At 47.8% G+C, this 20,717-nt stretch overlaps 1 protein-coding gene across 2 annotated transcripts in view; it reads right to left on the bottom strand.

The window, feature by feature from the left end:
- Nucleotides 1-7,252: 7,252 nt before the first annotated feature.
- Inae (inactivation no afterpotential E) overlaps nt 7,253-20,717 on the bottom strand; it is a 151,525-nt gene continuing 138,060 nt past the window's right edge. For both annotated transcript variants that reach the window (XM_077674158.1, XM_077674159.1), the window contains exons 19-21: nt 17,466-17,661; nt 14,051-14,319; nt 7,253-13,158 (exon numbers count right to left, since the gene is read on the bottom strand). In XM_077674158.1, the coding sequence (XP_077530284.1) occupies nt 12,520-13,158; nt 14,051-14,319; nt 17,466-17,661 (1,104 nt within the window). In that variant the 3' untranslated portion in view covers nt 7,253-12,519. The remainder of the gene's footprint in view (nt 13,159-14,050; nt 14,320-17,465; nt 17,662-20,717) is intronic.

The raw sequence follows: 20,717 nt of genomic DNA, 5'->3' as shown, positions 1-20,717 counted from the left end.
AGAGGGCAATAAAAGCTAACACTTCCTTTCGGGTTGGGCGAGATTGGCTGGCCCTTTGTCATTTTTTTCACATCCACAAGCAAATGAATCGCAGTCGATAACGAATATGCGACCAGTCTTGCCCTCAACCTTGAACTCCCCACGAGCCGTACTACCGATGTGGCCAACTTCCTTCTGTACAACGTCATTCTTCACGGCGGTACTCCTCGCCAGCACCTCCCAGACCGCGGTCGATATTTCTTGTTCTAACTCATTGCCGACAATCTTCGCTGGTGTCGAATTCACCACAAGCTGTCTACCGCATGACACCCGGAGATCAACGGCCTGACCGAGCGCTTGACTTCTATCTGAAAAAAAGTCCACTTTAAGTACGTCTCTGCTGCTCCCAAATGTGACCTGGCAATGCCATTAGTCACCTTCGCTGATAATTAATTGCCTGATGACGCTGCATAACTTGACCCTGTTATGTTCTTCACGAAAGGGAACCAACTTTGCTTCCTGGCACTCTACTCTCTCTGGCCACACATCCTTTCAGCAAATGCGCTCACAAAGCTGTCGCCAGGCCTCATCAAGCCGGCCACTTTGCCTATTTTCACCTCGCTGCTTCACAAGTCACCCAGTAGACTCGCCTTGAAGAACGCAATCCCGTGTTGCACTTTCCAACAGGGCTTTTCGTCCTGATGTGTTGTGTTGGACACGTGAGACTTCTCGCTACGCCGGTCTTTACACAGCCCTTCTTCGGGTAACCGACGTTACGTACGAGACCTCTCCCCTTGTCCCTGCGACCTCGCCTTCAATGCCGTGCACCTAAGTCGCTCACGTCGCCCGCCTGAAGCTGTACAACACACGTGGCTCGGTTCCGACAGTACAACCTTAAACAGCACCGAGTCAGCACTTTTCCAGCGAAATAAACCTTTGTCGATCAGGAGAATGAAGATCACACACTGTCTATGAATATGCCTGGTTCATGAAAGCAGACGAGATGGAAAAGAACCCGAGGCGGAAGTGCGCTAGCCAGCCGTAGAGAATGGAGAATGCACCGAGATGCACCTATCGTATGAATTACATAAATTATCGTGCTCTAATACCAGATACTGCCCTGTAAACAATTTCTGCATAGACTATCTTTATTACATAACTTGAAAATAGCCTGTGTTTTTTTTTTTTTTTTGCTATATGACAGAATGACTGAAAGAGGAATCGATATCGACTTGCCGCGGTCTAGTAGTGGCTAAGACGTGCTGTTGAGCCGAAAAACGCGGGTTCGATTCCCGGCCGCGGTGGCTGCTTTTCAGGTGGTGCCAAAAAGCAAAAAAGCCATCTGTTGAGATTTTGGCGCGTGTTAAAAACCCCGCAGGTTCAGAAATAATTTGGAGCCTTTCACTACGGCGCACCTCCTAGCGGAGGTGTGGCTTCGACTCGTTTAACTCTTCATCGTCACCAGCCTATCTACGCCCACTGCAGGGCAAAGGCCTCTCCCATTATTCTCCAATTGCCTCGGTCCTGTGCCAACTGTGACCAATTTATCCCCGCAAACTTCTTGATCTCATCTGTCCACCTAACTTTCTGCCGCCCCTGCAACGCTTGCCTTCTCTAGGGATCCACTCTGTTACCCTTAATGACCAACGGTTGTCTTGCCTTCAGATTACATGCCCTGCCCACGTCCATTTCTTCTTCTCAATTTCTACTAATATGTCCTTAACACGCGTTTGTTCCCTGACCCACTCCGCTCTCTTCTTGTCCCTTAATGTTACACCTGTCATCTTCCGTTCCATTGCGCGCTGAGGAGTCCTCAATTTAAGTTGAACCCTCTTAGTGAGCCTCCAAGTTTCTTCCCCGTAGGTTAAACACTTGCACTTTGAAAAAGACTTGTACTCGATATCGATGTGAGAAATGAGAGCCACCCACTAAGACATCTAAAGCTTGCGACGTGCTGTACAAATAATGTACCGTAATTATGCACAAAGAAAATCAGCATGAAGCGACTAGGCCTTTGCGTACACGTGGAATACAGCGAATAGCTAAGCCACCGGGTGATATTCACGTTAAGACATACGGGGGCCGACTGTAATACCGGTTTAATTTTGCAGTTTCCAATGGTTCTGTGGGGCTGACAAGTAATGCCATAAAATTCCTGTGGCTTAGCGAAACATCTGTTTCCGCCTCGGACTGTATACGCTTGCGTTTACGAAAAAAGATATGTATAAGCTAGCTGCAGGACTTGCAGCAGCATGATGGCCGCAAAAGTTATCGTTTTAACTTGGCATGTCGCCATTGCCATATGTGTTCGCAGCCATGCAATGTGCAGCTTCCGCGTTTGCTTTTTTTTACTTAACTATTACAAATGCACACATGGCACTTTCCCTAGCGTGTTCCGACAAGCCAGCGGTTCCTAACATCAGGAAAATCTAGAGGAATTCACAGAAACCTCAGTAATTAGGCAATACTGCGCCATGTGTTGTATCCATGCACATCGAGTAGTGGGTACGTGAAGCCACCCGCTCACCTACTTTCATGTGTTGCGCTGTTGCAGTTGCACTGTGAATGCTGTTGAGCAACAATACAACACCGCTACACTGCTGAGATGAATAATTGGCCTTACCCTGCGCCATGAGTCCTGTGCAAAAAAGATCTAGCCATAAACGTAAGTTCCACCCGTTATTACACATTCTGTATTGGTATGTGGTTGAACGAGTTATGTTTGGCTACGAAACTATTATAAAATCTGTGTTCCATTCACTTTTTGCTGACTCACACACGACAATCAATTTGCGCTCCTGTGAGCAAGGAGGAAAATTGTTAGACACTGAAACTTCCACTGTGGCGCTATTTTTCTCCGCCCGGATACAACGCGAAATCAAGCACAATTTCACGGGGTGGGACGCCGAGGGCGATATAAAGGGGAGGATCAAGTCATGTGTATGCATAAATGTACATTGCGTGAGGTGCGCATGCAATCCAAGGTATGAGGGCAATCGCGTAAACTGTTCAATACATGCTTCAAGAGGGCCCGAGTATGGGTCATTGATTCTGTGCATACGTTCCCTAAAAGATGTGTTCGCGCCTGCCTCGGGAGAGGTAGTACTGCCTGCTGTGCACTCTAAGTGATGTATACGGAGGACTCAATATGGCATACGGGGTAGGGGAAGACGCTTGCCTAATGAAGCTAAATTCTGAGCGACAACTCGCGGCTCGAAAGCCAAGTGGCCGGTGATGTTGTAACCATTAGGGTGTATTGGCGTGATCATTGCCGAGAAATCGCACACGCCCTGATGTCGATAGTGTGGAACATTACTCTCCGATGTTAATATTTACTTGTGGGGCTTAATAACTGTATCAAGCACCTCTCCGATCTTCATTGTCCTGCTTCTGAGCGTAGTTTATCATTTGCACAGTTGTGTAGAGGCGGGGAATTCTTCTTATATTATGGGGAGAGCACCTACCGGTGGGTGGATCTGCGCCTTAGCATGGTAAAAAGCGGCAAAACGAGCGAGGGTAGTTCACATGCACGGAACGATATACATACTGCCAGTGCAACCTTCATCGGCTGCTCCCGCAAGCACGACAGAACCCCTTTATGGTCATAAACCAGCTATCTTCACTTCCGTGAACAAAGTACACGCGAAATCGCTGTCGCCGCCCGGCAATGAAGATAGATGGCTCCACATCAGCAGAGAAGGTTGTGTTGTGCTTGCGGGAACAGCCTAGCCGATGACGGTTGCACTGGAACGATCGTTCTGCGCACGCGAACTACCCTCGCTTGTTTTGCCACTTTCTACCGTGATAAGGCGCCGATCCACCCGCTGGTCGACGCTACCCGCATAGTGAAACTTCGCGGGCTGCACATATGCCCACTTAATAGTGCAGTGGTAGCAGGTGCGGGTTGAGGGAGGCCTAAAAGTGGTCAGTGTCGTTGTTTACCTTTGGTGGTAGTTGATTGACACGTTTGGCTTAATTGCATCCGCACTGATAGCGTTTTCGAATATCCGACAGGACGTTGCGTGCGCCCGGGAGAGCATACATTGCATTCATTTCAAATGGTGTTGGCAGTAATACGAGTGCTTGTCGTGTACCTATACCAGGGTGCGGTCGGATTAGCGCTGATATTTTGGAGAAATCTACGATACCGGTGGCGTAGCTTTGTCTAGTGTCACTAGATAAGGTTGCAGAGTATCGGCACTGTTTTCTCCTATTGTTCTGTGCCGCCGGCATGATCATTGGCCAGGGGCGGTATTCTCGTAACTGTCCCTTTTGAAAACGACCCTTTTGAGTCCCTTTCATCGTGACGCACTTCCGGTTAAGCAATAGGCGTTGGCAGTAGGTTAGTTGCTCTTGCGTTACGTCACTTCCGGTTGTTTGCTTTTAGCCAATCAGGGCTCGCCAAAAGGGACACTTTTGAAAGGGACGCAAAAGGGACAAAACTCGAGAATACCGCCTCGAGAATTTGTTTACACTGCGACGGTTTATGGGCGCCGCCATTTCGTTGCTTGTGCCTTTTCAGTCGGTAAACTGTAGTAGACTTAGCTTGTCCTCCCTGCTCTGCGGCTGCGCGTGACTGACGTCGTTCCGAACGGGAACCAAAGATAACGCGTGTGGCAGCATTTCATCAGCAGAAGCGTGTCCGAAGATGCCGTTTTGCTGCATCTTCGGCAGTGTTGTTAACAAACGACCCGGTAGAAGTTAGCGTTGAGGCCGTAGAAGCGTCAATCTCGCTACACTGATAAACACCCAAATGGCCGCCATTGCTGACTTGCGTGTTTCAGTGGCGGTACTCTTATAACTTATCTAGTGACACTAGTCCGCATTCCCGCCCCCCAAGGCGCTTCCCCAATCTTTTTTTGAGATACGTCCTCAAACGAGTCGTTAATGACAACCAAGAGCAGCCAGAATTCGCGCGGTGCTTGGATCCACTAACGCGCCTTATTTGAAATGTAGAAGGGTGCCATGAAGTGATACGTCCAGTCAGTACACAGTACGTTATACGGGAACAAGGTAATCTCTTCAGAGTAACGATTCCGAGCAGCCTTTCGTGGGTAATCTGTTCCATAATGTGCCCAGGCAAGAGCTGAGAGATTATTGATGCGCCTTTGATCTCAATTTTGATAGAAACGTCCTCGCAGATTCTTACTTCTCAGCCCGCCCCGCCTCTTGCCGATTTACGTGTATGGGTATACAGTGTTTGGCATCTGGCCTGCCATATGCTGTTATTAATGTTTCTTGAGCTTATTAGATGCGACGCTGAGGGCATCTCTTTCCGGCGCCTCTGTCACTCCTGCGTGCGTCCATCGTCGTCGTTGTCCGCACAGCTGCGCCCCTCCTCCTCTCGCCGTGATAGCTCGCCCTCTCCCCCAACATCTGTGGCGCGCGCAAAGCGGCGCGCTCTCTCACTCCGCCGGTGGGCGGCGCTGCGCGCGGCGCAAGCGCGCTGTGCGCATGTGCAGCGCCCTCTCTCTCCTCGGTCTCCTCTCCTTCGGGCGCGCTGCGCATACGTTTCACGCTATTCGAGTAATCGACCCAACGGAAACGCACAATGGAACCCCCTTCACCGTCGCATCACACCAGGGTTCCTGCGAGGGGAGGTGGGCGTAATTTTTTGCTTTAAAATAAGCAACGGCATACCCCTGAGGTCTTACAAAATGCCGGCAGCGCTAAGCACTCCTGGAGAAATAGGGCAAACATGTATGGCTGTATGATTAAACTGCCGTCAATATCACGAAATGTGGAGCGAACTGGAAAGCCGACAGGTGTAGCGTAGCAAGTGCAGGCTTTGAATCCAAAGCCATCGTAGATGTCATGTTCAGCCTGTTTGCAGAGACACGTTGAAGTGACACCAAGCTTATATGGCTGAGCTCACGGGTATTGCCACAAGTTAAGTGTCCTGCAGTACAGCGGATTGTACTCACATCATTCCCCCCCAGCATTTCAGACCATGAAGAATTACGAAACTCCTTGTAGGTTGTTAATGACAGACTTCGTGTGACTTATTTGCTCTATGGAAGACCTCGTGTGAGTTATTTTTGTCGGATGGATTTATACGTCAAGGTAGCATTGTTTCAGGCATAGCAAATCGCTCCGAGGAAACTGATCGCTGAATGCACTACTGACTGGCCTGGATGACTTTACACACCAGAAGGGCGGAGAAGGAACGGATCACGATTGTTCTTCACTTGTGACTGTGTCTCCCGTGTCCCCTTAGCATAATGGCGATAATGTTCGCGGTCTCGCTGCCGTGCCTCGCGATAGTCCGGGGCGGGTACCCCTCTATTATAAAAAGCCTCACTCATCATAGTGATGCATCATAAGTGATACCCCATGATGAGGGACATCATGTCGGATGTACCAATGGGCGGACAAATGCAAAAGGCTTTTCTGAAAGGCTTGTAGGTACATTGCAACTTCAAGAAAACAGAGCAGACGACGGGAATAAGCAAGAAAACAAAGCGCTTGTGTTATTTCTTTAGTAATATGGCGCGAAACAGCGCCTAAACGAAAGTCAAGAAAGGAGTACACAACCAAATCAAGGGTGCAAGTGTTTTGTACTACTTTTTCGTTCGTCGTTTAAGCTGTCTTTTGTCATATTATGCAGAACCATCCTAAGTTCAAACCTTCTTTAGTCCCTTCATCTGTGCTGTTTTCTTGGGGGTGTACAGATGTTCGCGTGGAGCCAGGCCCATGTGGTAGTCAATAACAACAGTTTACACAAAATTACAAGTTACACCAGTGGTGACATGTCTGCAAATATACGCTGAAAAATGATGCTGAAAACAAGGTGGCTGTGAGGCTTGGATACCCATCGGACGTTTTTTGCAACCATACATAAACGTTTCCACTATACCATGATTGCCATAAAAGCTACTAATTTTATTCCCAAACTTCAGTCCGCTTGATAGTCGCACTTCATTGCTCACCTCAGAAGCTTCGCCGTAGCGCTTCTTCAAACAACACGTTAATTTTTCCCGAAAATGACAAAGCACCCAGAAAAGTTCCGTAGTGCAGTTTCTCGAACCGAACCTCGGACAAGCCTAGAAAGGCTTTTGTATAGTTTCGTGCACTAGGGTAAAGGGTGGGTTTATAAGAGGACAGAACATGGGGAGATCGTACACTTCGACCAAATTTCCGGAGAACTGTCATATTCTACGTCCTCATCAATCGTACTACGCTGACCACACACACTGAAAAATGTGGATGAGCCCTTAGCTCTGAGCCAAATGTAGCGCAAAGAAAGAACAGCACTGATAAAGACGTGTTCACGTGTCGTTGTTGATACTTTATATCATACCAAATAGCACAAAAGACATGGTTTCACTTAGCGTACAAAGCGTTTATACACAATGCCTTTGTTCCAGTAACTTGTTGACTAGCTCACACCGTACAAACTAGGTACGACGGCCAGGAACCTGATATACGGATGTTCCGGCAATGTTAGCACTGTCCTTAAACCGCGCAAAGCAAGACAGGTTTATTTTCTAGAGTGAAACACAAGAAAACACGAGAACCAGAAGAGGCTTTCTAGTTTCCAGTACAAAAACAATTCAAATAGCCGGTCACCAGGACACATACGGAGAACTAGTACACTCGTTTTCCAAGTGGCAAACCATGCAGGTTTGCAGGATTATAAATATTCGCGGAAACATTACTAATAAATTCGATGAATTGAGCATTTTTAGGACAGAAAAAGGCTCTCTGGCACTCGCAGGTGCAAAATAGGACGTCATTCACCTTTTAGAGTTCGTACGAAATATTCTCAAGAAGGCCTTATTTTAGAGAACTGTCACTCACCGCTGATACCCTCTATGATTAGAAGAGTAAAGAAGAACCAACGCTGCGAAATATAGGCGTTCTTGTTAAGAAAAACGTTGTGCGAAGTACTGGAGACGTTACAGCTTCTTACACAATTCAAGCTTGTTTGCGACCTGCAAAGAGTGGTTGAGCGGCATATCTAATTTGTACAACTACGGCATTGTCACAAGACATGGCTTCCAGAAAACCGCAAAACTATGAAAGCTACATTTTCTTTAAATCGTTCAAGTAGACGAAATTTACAAGTAAAATTTGAAGGTTAGATCTCTACCCTACCTTCAGAAGGATGTCGTATTCCCTCTTCGCCGAAGCAGTTGATTCCTATATACAGTTGTACAATAGGGGAATGTTGAGAGCAGGCCGAGGCCCTATATAAAGCGGTCAAAAATGAGACCACCCGTTTTACGAAAACTGACACTTCAGGCAATATCATGGGTGCGTATCGTGTTTTGACCTTGTTCGTGAAGCATTGTACAAGCTCAACTCTTTAGGTCTGAGTCTTGTTGATCATTGTCAGCTACAAAGCCTACTACGCAGACCATAAAATAATAAAATGAAGAACATAGGTGAAGTAGGCACCCAAATTATCAGGCAATACATAAACTAACAATGGCAAAGTCAACGCAAGCCTGTTGCGCGAAATCATTAGATAAAAAAATGGGCCAGGTTCAACACCTGTAAACATAGTCATCACGAGCGAAAGGTCCGTTAGTCTGGTGTTTGGCTATATGAATGATAGGATTCGACCAGTCGCTTGCGCTGAAGCCCACGCACAGATTGCGCGCCATCCATGGCAAGACTGCGCGACGAAGCGCCGCCGAGGCGGCAGTTAAACCCTCCCCCTAATCACGTGATACCGCAGCGCCAAGGCTCGAGCAAACGCGGCTGAGACGCCCCTCCCCAGCGGATAACATGGTGTGACGTCACACCTGCCGCAATAGCGCTCCCATAGCTCAAGGTAATTGCGACGCGTTTAAGAACCTTGCATTACATGCTGTAGTAGAGCTCTTGCCTCACTAACGAAAATCTCAATCAATCAACTTTATCGTGCCTGTCATCGCCAATGTCGTCAAATAAATCAAACAGACTGTCATACCATTCCCCTCTACCACATGTTTACCCTGAGAGGAGCAGCGGCGATAATGACTGAAAAATCAAATTCCTCCATTTAGAGCTACGAGTCATAACTCCAGCATTTTTTATTATAACGGAAAGGTTGTTATGTCCAAGCCCCTGTAGCCATATTGCTCAGGTAAAGCATTTATCTATGCGGTTATCCCTAGGTAGGACGCGGTAGAATATGCCTCAGGAGTTGACGGCGAACGGACGTGGGGGTTAAAAGTGTAAAGGCTCGACGGACAAAGCTTTACAACTAGCGAGTGCATCTGATAGCTGCCTCTCGTCAGTGCACCTGTCATCATAGAGCGGGCGGACCCGCCGTTAGCGAACCAAACGTAAGGGAACCCACAAAGTTTAGGACTCTTTTTTAAGTCCCCAACAGCGAAATACCAATAAATAAAGCGAGGATACAAACTTCCTGGATGAATTTGCAGTATGTCGTGATATTCCGGGCGCGACAGTATTCACATTTGAACGCTGTAGTTTGATGCGTCTTCTTGTTCGCACTTCTTCTGAGCTTGAGCACACCAACATACCGCAAATGGAACCGTTTTTTTCCCTTTCAGTTTTTTAGCTGACAGTTTTGTTTCCTTTTTACGTGATGGTGGCTTCCGGCATGCCGTTCTGGGTGAAGAAGCATACAAAACTAGGATGTAGTCTTCTGCGTACGTTACTTTAAAGATTAAGATATGTCGGTGATAGAGGACGGCTGTCTAATGCCGCACTGTACATGTATGAAACGGCAACAGCTGCCGTGAGCTGTCTTTTACTTTATCATTCTAACTGCATGCGGAAGTTTTGTTTCGGGGAAATGCGACACTTTTAAAGGAGCCATGAAGAGAAAACAAAAGTTTGTTTTATTCGAAAGATTAGGTGTTTCATAGTACCCCAAGCGCTTTCCCGGAAGCAAATGATGCTTTATTCACTGAGAAATAAGGCAATTTAAGCCAAAATTTTAAATCTCCCGCTAAAATTGAACATTCCGTGACGTGTACAATGGCGTCATAGAGCCGGTCCATGAAACAGATACTTAGTATGTCGACTCCATATAGCACCCACACGCGGGAGTCGATCGAGACGGCGGCCATTTTAGAAATACTAGTAAAACCTAGTTCACCCGCAGCCCTAGTCATGGAATCGCCTGATCCGGAGAACAAAACTCTCGCCGAGGAGCTCGGGCTTGCATTTAACAACCTCACACCACAAAAACGCTCAATGCTTCTAAGTGCACGAGCGGCAAGAGTTGTGGGATACGCGGTGGACGGGAAAGCGACCATTCCGCGATAGCCAACAGACGAACGCCCAGCCGTCGGCACCGCTGCCTCGTCAGCCCCGTCGCGACGGACGAATATAGACTGGTACGTATGTGCCGTGTTTTGATTACGGTTAATAATAGTTCAATTTCAGTAGCAGTATCACTTATGCCAGTTGGCCGGTGTCGTGTATGGAAAGCCGTTCGCGCGAGCTCTCTGCTTCGACCAGAAAGATACGAGCGTCAATGCGCGGTGTTTACGGCATTTTTTCCCCCAAGGTCAGAGCGATTTGACGAAGTCGGCGACGAGCGCCAGCAGGTCCCAGGAGTGAGCTAACGTAAGGGTCCCTGCCGTAACTGAACAAACTGAAGTTTTCAGTGGTTGTAAACTGGAAACGAGCTCGTAACGACAGCAGCAAGCCAACACCATTCGAAACTTACGCGACGACTGGCACTATCTCGTCGCTTCTTGCTGTTCCTTACTCCCCTCGTTTCTATTTTTACCTTTGCTGGTTGGCGATATGACGGACAACCTCCTGCGAATGGATTACGATACGAAGCAAAATCGCGGCTGTGCGTGCTGGAACGGTTCGTTGGCCCCGAAGAGCCTCGAACCCGAAAATTCGTCTGCGCGACGGCGAGATGTCGAGCTCGGCCGGCGCGCTAGTTTCGTACGCATTGGCGCACACGCTTGCGAGTTCGTTCTGACCTTCAACCGTTTACTCCACCGTTCTTTGTCATAAAAAGAATGTGCAGTATGTTTCACGGGCATTTAGCTCGCTATGCAAACTGTAAGCCCTGCCTAACATGCGTTTGCTTCTGCCAGCCTCCGCCAATCGCAGAGCTTAGCCCATGTGACGGCATAGGTTCTGTTGCGGGAAATGAGCTGGTGGGTCGCATGACCATTCCCGTTTTTCCTAATTATGTAGCTTATTTGAGCGAAGTTTGCGTTATAAGTGGTGTCGTTATGGTTCTAACGAGGCAATCTTTCGAATGAACCAAACTTGTGTTTTCTCTTCATGGCTCCTTTAAGTTAAAAAAGACAAAAGGGATAGACATGGTAAGAACTGGGTCGCTGCTCACCACACCACATGAGAATAATACCACAGTGCCATATACCCCGCTCCTATCGAGAAACGATCCTACAATAAAACTTCTTATGCACTTGGACTTCGCAGGGGATGTTTGAGCGCTGCTTCACACAAAATATAGCGGCAGCCTTGGACTTTGCTCTTGCTGGACTAGTTTTGTCTGACTGTATTCTCACGAAAGCACCGTCTATAATGTCAAGTCATTTCGGGGGGTGGCGCTGGGTTTTTGGGGAAAAAAGTCGCGCGCTTCACAGCCATTGAGACCGCAAGTGCCACGAGAAGAAATGTTGCGCTTTCACTTATTGGTCAAACTTGCCGCCCCATAGCAGAACACAGTCCTTGTTTTGTGTTGCCGGTAATCTGGGTAAACAGAGAAGCCTTTAACAAAAGTAATAGCTAGACGCGCGGCAAATATGAAGGTTTAGCGTCGCAGCTGAGTTCAGCGATAGCACTGTTCGCAGAATTTTGAACAACAGGCTGTTAAACACTTCTTCCTCTGGCGTTCAGTCTCTTTGTCTGATCGGATCACCATGAACGAAATTGCAACACAACAAATTCGCATTACGTCCACCAAAGCTAACACTGTCATTACTGGGGGCAGAGATTTGGCATCAAGTTTTCTTAGCACTGGCTTTGTAGGAAAGCTTGTTTTTGTGAAGATCTGTGACCATCACATAAGCGCTTGCACAACGAAACACTGCGAAGCGAGGAGGAACCTTTGCGTAAGTTACTCGTGCCTACATCTTCGTTGGCTGTACAAGGTGGATCTTAATCCAACTACCATTTGCTCTCGTGTTAGCTATTCTGGGCAGGCAAGTTGGAAGGAAGATTTCAAATATATGCTGAATACGAGCCACGCTCAGTTGTGTCTTCAGGAGGGAATAACCCGGGACAGGCACACTCAAACGATAAGGACAACAGAATGATCGCAATAATGGTTACTGGGATGTCATAGGCCATGCAATAAGCCAGAAGAAGTTACAGCGCCGTCATTAACCTCAGTTCAGACACTAAACTTTGATACCGCATCTGTCAGTCTGTCGGAATAAAAAATGGCACAGTTATTTGGCTCATTCATGATGGATGTTCTTGAACAAAAGGCAACAGACTGATGTTTCCCAAACTAGCACCTTGTCCAAGTTATATGCAGACACTTTTCTTACGGCGGTTTCCATTCTTGGTGAGAGTATGGGTTAGAGAAGCTTGAGGAACATAAGTTATGACCGCCAGAACAGACACTTCAACACACTAACTGTACTATAAGCTACTCTCCATCGGCGGAGGCCGCCCACTGTGACGAGCAGCCTGTGGAATCGTCAAACACTTTGTTCTCGCAGGACTCGACGTCACCACCAGTCTGGAGGCGTTGAACAGGGTCGCCTCACCACCAGAGTCACTGCTCATTTCGTCTTCCTCCTCAGAGTCACTAGTTCCCCCCAACGCCTCAGAGGACTGAAGTGTCGGAGGCGGCGATCCTCTATGACAGCAGGAAGTGTTGTAGCCGTAGGAATCGAACGCCCCTGAAGACTCGTCCCCGGGATATGGTCCTTCTTCCGCAGCACGCAGCCTGTCTTCGAGAGACGCCGGAGGTGGGAAAGACTCCCCCGAGTTATACATGCTGTCTCCGGAGTCCTCATCGCCGTTTTCGTCGACGGGCACAGGTCCACCGCCGTGCTGCCCATCCCAGGAGCCTCGCCGAGGGGCGCCCATTGTTGCAGCGAAAAGATCAAAGGTCACGTGTTTGGCCGGCTCGCGAGGCGTGAACCAGCGTTCTTGGCTGTCACCGACTTGGTCAGCACCGGCCATGTACAGAACTGGACGCCTTTGCTTCTCGCTTTGCCGAGTGTCACCGGGGAGGGGCTGCGACTTGTCCAGTGCCTGCGGTTTGTTGAATGTCTGCGGAAAGAAAAATGAAACAAAGATTACAATCTGGTTACAGAAAATGAGGCCTGCTTATTGCGATACATAACACGTAACGATCAGCGGTCATAGTGAGCAACAGCTAAATCTACTAGGGGACAGAAGCGATTGCGGAGGGAAGCGTCTCAAATGGCGAGAGGGCGAAACCCTACGACAATGCGAAGCGGGACATAAGCACACAAAGTGGCCGGAGGAGGAAGCGCTCGGACAATAATCATCATCATAACAGCCTATCTACGCCCACTGCAGGGCAAACGCCTCTCCCATTAATCTCCAATCATCCCGGACAATGTTAGTCGGATACAGTGTCTCAAGCGACCGGAGGACGAAGAGCTTCGACATCTTGAAGCCGAAGCAGGGCGACGCAGCCAGCAGGAAGATCGACACAAATGAAGGACAAGCTCCAGCGCGAGTGCGCTAAGCGACCACAAACCGATTTCCCAACGCATCTCCAAAGAACCAATCGGGCAAAGCGAGTACTGTGTGCAACAAATTTGTGGCTTAGTACAGATGACTGAGACACCAAAGTTGACGCATTCTGACCTAGAGCAACACTTCCCACGTCGGAAACGCTACACGCATCGCAAAATTCGAAGTACCCTAAGCAACGTTCAATTTGCAATAAGACTTTGTCATTGACAACTCCCAAAATGCTTTGACGTCCCTGATTGTTTCCTTGTGTTCTTGATTCCCGATGGTACACTCGCTATATTTCGTCATCTGTCGCAAGTTTTAAAATGACACCCAATAGCTAAATGGTCTGCCCGTGCCCGTGTCAACCGAATCCAACGTAGTTGCGTTTAGGTTACCATGAGTAAGTCAAGACAAGCCTTCCAACGAACCCCCCTTTGTCATCGACCTTGCTCACCTCGAATTCATAATGGAGACTTGACGTGCTGTCGGCAGGACTTGTGGCAACTGGTGGTGCCAGATGGACGTCCGAGAACCAGGTAGGCCAGGCCTCGACGGTGGCTTTCGTGACCACCCGCTGCTGTGGGGAGCTGTCGTCAGGCCCGGGAGGCTCGGACACGCGGTTGTCCGATTCGGGCGGGGCAGCGCTCACAGCCGCACCAACCAAAGAGTCCTTGGCCCAGGCCACTGGAGGCTCTACAGAGCCACTGTTCCTGCGCTGACTCCCTGAAAATGTTTGAGGCACTCAGATGGTTTCAGTGTTAAAAAGACCCTGCAACACCTTTTTCAACTTTTTTCTAAATCTTAAATGCTTGTGAAAAGTAAAAAAACACATCCAGTACTTATAGACCACGGGGCCGCAGGCCAAAAATTACTGCTCCATGCCCATCCCAGAATTTTGAAACTTTCTCAAAACGTTTTCCTCTTTTCCGGTCTTGGCGTTCGTCGACCGATGCAATTACATCATTACCGCCGTTTAGGGGCTATTGGTTAGTGTTACTTCAGTTGCAGCAATAAACGCATTGAAAAGCCACTTTAAAAAGAAAGCCACGAAAGCAAAGCAGAAACGGAAGGCGTATCTGCAGCGACGAGCCAATCCCGCAGCTATCTCTGCTAACAGCTATCTCTGCTGCGATAGCTATAATTTTCGCAGTGCTTCAAAATGCGAGGGAAAGAGTGAAAGCGTTTATCGGAAGTGTTGCAGAGACCCTTTAAACAGGTAAAGCCAAGATTTTAAGATCGGCACACGAAGAAACTCCTACGCAATAGATGGTCCTTACTTACCAGGAAAGCATTTGACTCGGTCGAAACCCTAGCAGTCATTCAGGCATTACGGAACCAGGGGGTAGATGAGCATTATGTAAGAATACTAGAGGATATCTACGATGGGTCCACAGCTACCATCATCTTCCATAAGGAGAGCAGTAAAATACCTATAAGGAAGGGTGTCAGACAAGGAGACACAATCTCTCCAATGTTATTCACAGCATGTTTACAAGAAGTATTCAGAACGTTGGATTGGGAACAGGTGGGAGTAAGGGTTAATGGAGAATACCTCAGTAACCTCAGATTTGCTGATGACATTGCCTTGCTAAGTAACTCGGGGGACGAATTGCAAAGCATGCTTTCCGCAGTGGACGTACAGAGTAGAACCATGGGCCTGAAAATTAATATGCAGAAAACTAAAGTAATGATCAATAACCTCGGGACAGCACAGCGGTTTGAGATAGGTGGCGAGGCAGTGGAAGTGGTAAGCAAATATATCTACTTAGGCCAAGTTGTGACCCCAGATCCCAACCATGAGGCAGAGATAATTAGAAGGATCAGAATGGGGTGGGGTGCATATGGCAGGTATTCTCAGATAATGAATAGCAGCCTACCATTGTCGCTGAAGAAGAAAGTGTATGACAGCTGCATCTTACCGGTACTTACCTACGGGGCAGAAACTTGGAGGCTCACTAAGAGGGTTCAACTTAAATTGAGAACGACTAGGTGGGCAATGGAGCGTAAAATGATAGGTGTAACATTAAGGGACAAAAAGAGAGTGGAGTGGGTCAGGGAACAAGCACGTGTTAAGGACATATTAGTAGAGATTAAGAAGAAGAAATAGACGTGGGCAGGGCATGTAATGCGAAGGCAAGATAACCGCTGGTCATTAAGGGTAACAGAGTGGATCCCTAGAGAAGGCAAGCGTTGCAGGGGGCGGCAGAAAGTTAGATTGGCAGATGAGATCAAGAAGTTTGCGGGGATAAATTGGTCACAGTTGGCACAGGACCGAGGTAATTGGAGAATAATGGGAGAGGCCTTTGCCCTTCAGTGGGCGTAGTTAGGCTGATGATGATGATGATGACGTACCAGATCTGTAAGCAGTTCAAATATTGTAACGCAAGTGGAGCCAGAAGCGCCTGTACACGACGTCCCTTGCAACCGCTGCTACTCCCCGTTTAAATCGTAAAGGGTGCACTAATTACATAGTACGGATGATATCAAACTTAGTGAATGCAGGTCAATACATAGATTCTCTTCGGTTTCAAGTGTGACAGGTAATTTTCTTGCTACGTAATTCGTCACACACTTCGGTTAAGCCGCCCTCACAGGTGAAGTATCGGTAAAATGTCACCATAACTGGAAGTTAATTTCCCCGGTCTTTCTCCATCGCTAAATTATACTTAAACTACACCGTTACGATGCCGTTTCGGAGACAAATAAACTCTGTCAATTTCGACGTTCCTGTGAGGAATTCAGAAAGATGCCAGTCGTGTATTCATTGTGACTATCGCGTAAACCTGTAATTTACAGCAATGACATGTAATCAGAACGAGGGAAGAGCAAAAAGGCGTGTAAAACGTGGCTACCATACCAATGTGGGCTGATAATGATTATGATGATGACACTCCCAAGTAGGAATTATCACTTAATGCTTGAGCATACATTCCTCTGCTGCGCACACCAAACCCCTTTAAAAATGGCTTGACTGCTGTATAAAGTGCATTACTAGAAGAACACTTGCCCAATGGCAATATAAGCAGCTTGATACAAAATTACGAAAGCTGTAGGGCCTTTTAGCCATTGCCTTCATACGACGCAACGTTATCTATATGAAGCGCTGTACAGCAATCCTCTTAAAGCTATTAAGGAAAAGCGCAGTGCGGATAGGACATCATACCAAGGGAATCACAAACAGTCATATGTGAAAATATGGACGCTCTGAAGCCTTTAAACATTACCTCCATAAGAACCATTAGAGGTTTCGGCTTAATGGAGCGCTATACACCCAGTTGCTTCAGTGTTCGCCTAACCTCTATACATTAATGGATTCCTGGGAAGCACATTATTGAGGGAATCATAAGCCGTCTGCTATCCCAGTACAAAGGCTCCAGGGCAATTTAAATACCTGCATAAGATGGCATGTCACCTTACAATAGCTACACATCGAGTTCCTTTCAAGTTTCCTCCACTACTCTAAACCAACGCATCGCTGGCAATACATTCCGCTCGTTTTCTGACCTAAGGTTTTTTCAAAGCGCTAAAAAAGTCACCAAATTACTGAACCATAAGACATCATCAGAAGCACGCATCGGCTGTACACTTTTGCTTTCAGTGACAGAGATAGCGTACCGTTCATTATCGTGTTTGCCAAAAGCTGCCCAGCTTATACAAATTAGACGCCTCATTTTATTTTCGTGGTTTCGATGGACTCTCGCATCTTGCCTACGAAAAAAGTGAGACCAAAGAATCTCGCTTATAGCAACAGCATCGCAAGCGCCCAAACCTTGGGCACCATATCTGACGCCTACGTTGTGTTCTTTGTGGTGCTACTGGCATACATTTATCATCTGATAAAATCAGTTCCGGTAAGGTCTGTGCGTTACCTTTAGACGAGATGCTGGAGACCTCGGAAAAGGTCTCCGGGGAAGCCAGTGGGGCCCAGGTCATCCAGTGCGGTTTCAGCCCGTCGCTAGCCGTCGTGGGAGGATCTGTGGGCGACGAGCGCGACGTCGCCACGGATCCCTCGTTTCTGACCGGCGAGATATCGTAGGTGCCTGGCATCATCCGCAGGGCCCGAACCTGCAGGTGGGAGCAGCGTTCGTGGCAAAGAGTCAACGCTCACGATAAGCCCATATGTAACATCTCAAGTGCAGAGTAGAAAGTCAGGCTAGTTGAAAATGTTTCATGACTAGGACTGCGCACAAGAAACGGGACCAGAGTCTAACAGAGTGTACTGTTGGGCGACTTGGTAGTTCATGGTAAAAGATGCTACAGCGCGAAATAAAACACGGGCACAGAAAGACGACGGGAAAGACGTCGTCTTTCTGTGTCTGTGTTTTATTTCGCGCTGTAGCATCTTTTACGACCAGAGTGTGTGTGTTGTGTGTGTTCTCTTCGGCTGCGTTGTGTGTTCTCTTCTCTGGTCTGCGTTGTGTGTAGTCTTCTCTAACTGCGTTGTGTGCGTTCTTTTGTCTGTTCTGCATTATTTGTGATCTCTTCTCTGGTCTGCGTTGTGTGTGCTCTCTGCTCTGACTGCGTTGTGTGTGTTCTCTTCTCTGGTCTGCCTTGGGTGTATTCTTCTCTGACTGCGTTGTGTTCCAGTCCTGAATTGCAAAACCACATACTTGCTACGAACACTTTTATTTGAAAACTTCCATCTACCCGGTAACAGCACAAAAGAATCGGCTGGAAACAGCAACGCAGCGTTTTAACCTTTTGGTGCTTACAAAAAAGATGTGCGCTGTGCGCGCAACAGCACTGCTGTGAAGACAAAAATGGCGACCTTGGCTTTTTGGTAAGAATTGTTTTAAAGGCGTTAGTTGCAGTTTTCGCGCGTTTTTCGGTACGCAGCGTTGTAAGTACCCGGAGCTCACTAGCCTACAATTAAATAATACGACGGCGTGGGGAACAAGTTCACAGGCAATTTCGAATACCAAGCAATCTTTGCCACAGTGTCAATTGCACGTGTTCGCATATTAATGAACGTGAAATCGCAACCAGCCATCGATGGCGTCGGACAAGATCAGCGGAATCCGTCGACAGACGCCGGCATTGGAGAAGACGCAGACCGATCTTCACGTCAAACGCATACTACCGCATACTACACAATTCCCATGCTCCAGATTTGAGCAATCTTTGGTAAGCTATTGAGATGGCGAAGGTTTTTGGAAGCCTTTGAGACGACCATTAAGAAGCATTCCAGGTTTTTTATATTTTCAGGAACTCAATGCTCTGTAGATTAAAAGCGATGACATTGCTATAGTCTATTAGCCACAGAAAACAAAACTACAAAGTGAATGTGGTAGTTGTAAAGAGCATGTGTTATCGAAATAACTTGAAGCGGCTCGGCGATCAGTACAGATAAGGCGACGGGAATGTCTGAAGGGCGCTAGGCCTCGGCTGTTCTGAAACAGGCAGTCGTCCACTTCACTCAGCCATTGTTTAGAGGCGTGGTATGTCGACGAAGATACCTCGCATACCGAGTCGTTTGTAGAGGCAGTGACCATTGATGTGTCCGTCTTCGCGGTGGTAGCACAGCCGGTCACGACTGGGACTTCGCCACAACGTTGTCTTCCCCATGGCACAGTGTTGCACCGTAGGCAGTCAGGCAAGCGACAGTTAAGGCCCAACCACATGCACGCGTAAAACCGACGTACTCGCGCAACGACGTAAACCGGCGTAAGCGCGTAAGAAACCGGCGTACTCCGGCGTACGCGGAATGCATTGCTACGCGCTTGTTACGCCCAAGTCAAACCCCGCCAGACATCGACGCAAACTTTCGGGAACACGGTGTTGACGTAGACCTCTGGCGGTGACGTTATCTGGCATAACAAGACAGCAAATTCATAAATAAGCTAACTTTACTATTAATTATGCGATAAAACGAAGTCATTTGTAAAATACGGGGAGCAAACAACCGGACAAACCAAGCAAAGCACCGAGCAACTATGGGAGCAAGGCAGTTTACGCCAAATGTAGCAGAGGGTTTTGTGCCTGGCAAGTATGCATACTAATCCTCAACGTTTTTTAATGTCCCAAGAACTGTTTAGCTGATTCTGTAATAAATATACGTACTTTTATAAGAATAGGCATTACTTGTTTATTTGAGTTAAAATGTAGCTGAACTGGTCGCCACAAAGCTGAATCCGGGGTAGTCGAGCCAGACTGCGCGGCGCATTGGTTTACGTGCGCGGTACGGCGATATGTGGTTACTCGCCCTCTCCGACGTCGTCGGTCGGCGTAAATGCAGCGGCGTATGTCGCCGCAGGCGTACGTCGTTGCGCGTGTACGTCGATTTTACGCGTGCATGTGCTTGGGCCTTTAACGGCGGTAGGATAGGGCTTCTGGGGACGAGTGGCCGAAAAGCCCGGACGACGAACGGAAGCGGCATCCGCCATGGCTTGTCGCTAAGGAATTTTTTTGGGCGATGTAAATGCCCGCAGAACTTGTTGACTTCTTTGCGGGTGACGTCGTTTAGCCACACGATCTGACGTTGTGGCGTCGCTGTAGCTCCTCTCCGGCTAGTGCATGGATAGTATCGCGGATCATACAAAACCTAACAGCACTGTCAGTGATATTCTCTGTCACTTTCGCTATCATTGAGCGGTCGTACTGACTTGTGCAAATGCCAATTGATCCATTCCGCCCGTCTTAGAAACGAATTCGGCAACCGTCTTACGCGGGTTCCGGGTAAGACAAACGAAGAGCTCGTGTTTTACCCATCAATCAAAAACTGAAGTGTCTCTTTGGACCTTTCGTAACAGCCTTCTCAGTGTTGTTAGAGTGGCGTGTGAGTTCCTGAAGCAAAAGCTCGCCACATTATATTTTTGTACAAAGGCATCCAAACCTCAAAAAAGGCGGATCCTGCGCATAGGCGAGAATAGAAGTAAAGCTAAATGCTGGCAAAAGAGTGCACAAATGTGAGACGAAACGAGAAACGTTCAACGTATCAACATCAGCCGTGAAGACGCGGTCATCCACATCACAGTTTTTTGCGTGGGCACTGATGAGAGGAAAGGTGGCGGCTAAAAATGCTCACTCCACTAACATCTGACACGAAGGCCAATAACCACCCGTTTACTAGTTTTAGAAAGTCGACGTCAAAGTCTCCAGACAAAACGAACGGTTTCGTTTTG

The sequence above is a fragment of the Haemaphysalis longicornis genome, unplaced genomic scaffold, assembly GCF_048455015.1.
Source record: "Haemaphysalis longicornis isolate Haplotype H1 unplaced genomic scaffold, Haemaphysalis longicornis Haplotype H1 scaffold_6, whole genome shotgun sequence".
Taxonomy (NCBI): Eukaryota; Metazoa; Arthropoda; class Arachnida; order Ixodida; family Ixodidae; genus Haemaphysalis; species Haemaphysalis longicornis.
The sequence above is the reverse complement of the archived record's forward strand: the minus strand, read 5'-3'. Positions and strand labels throughout refer to the sequence as shown.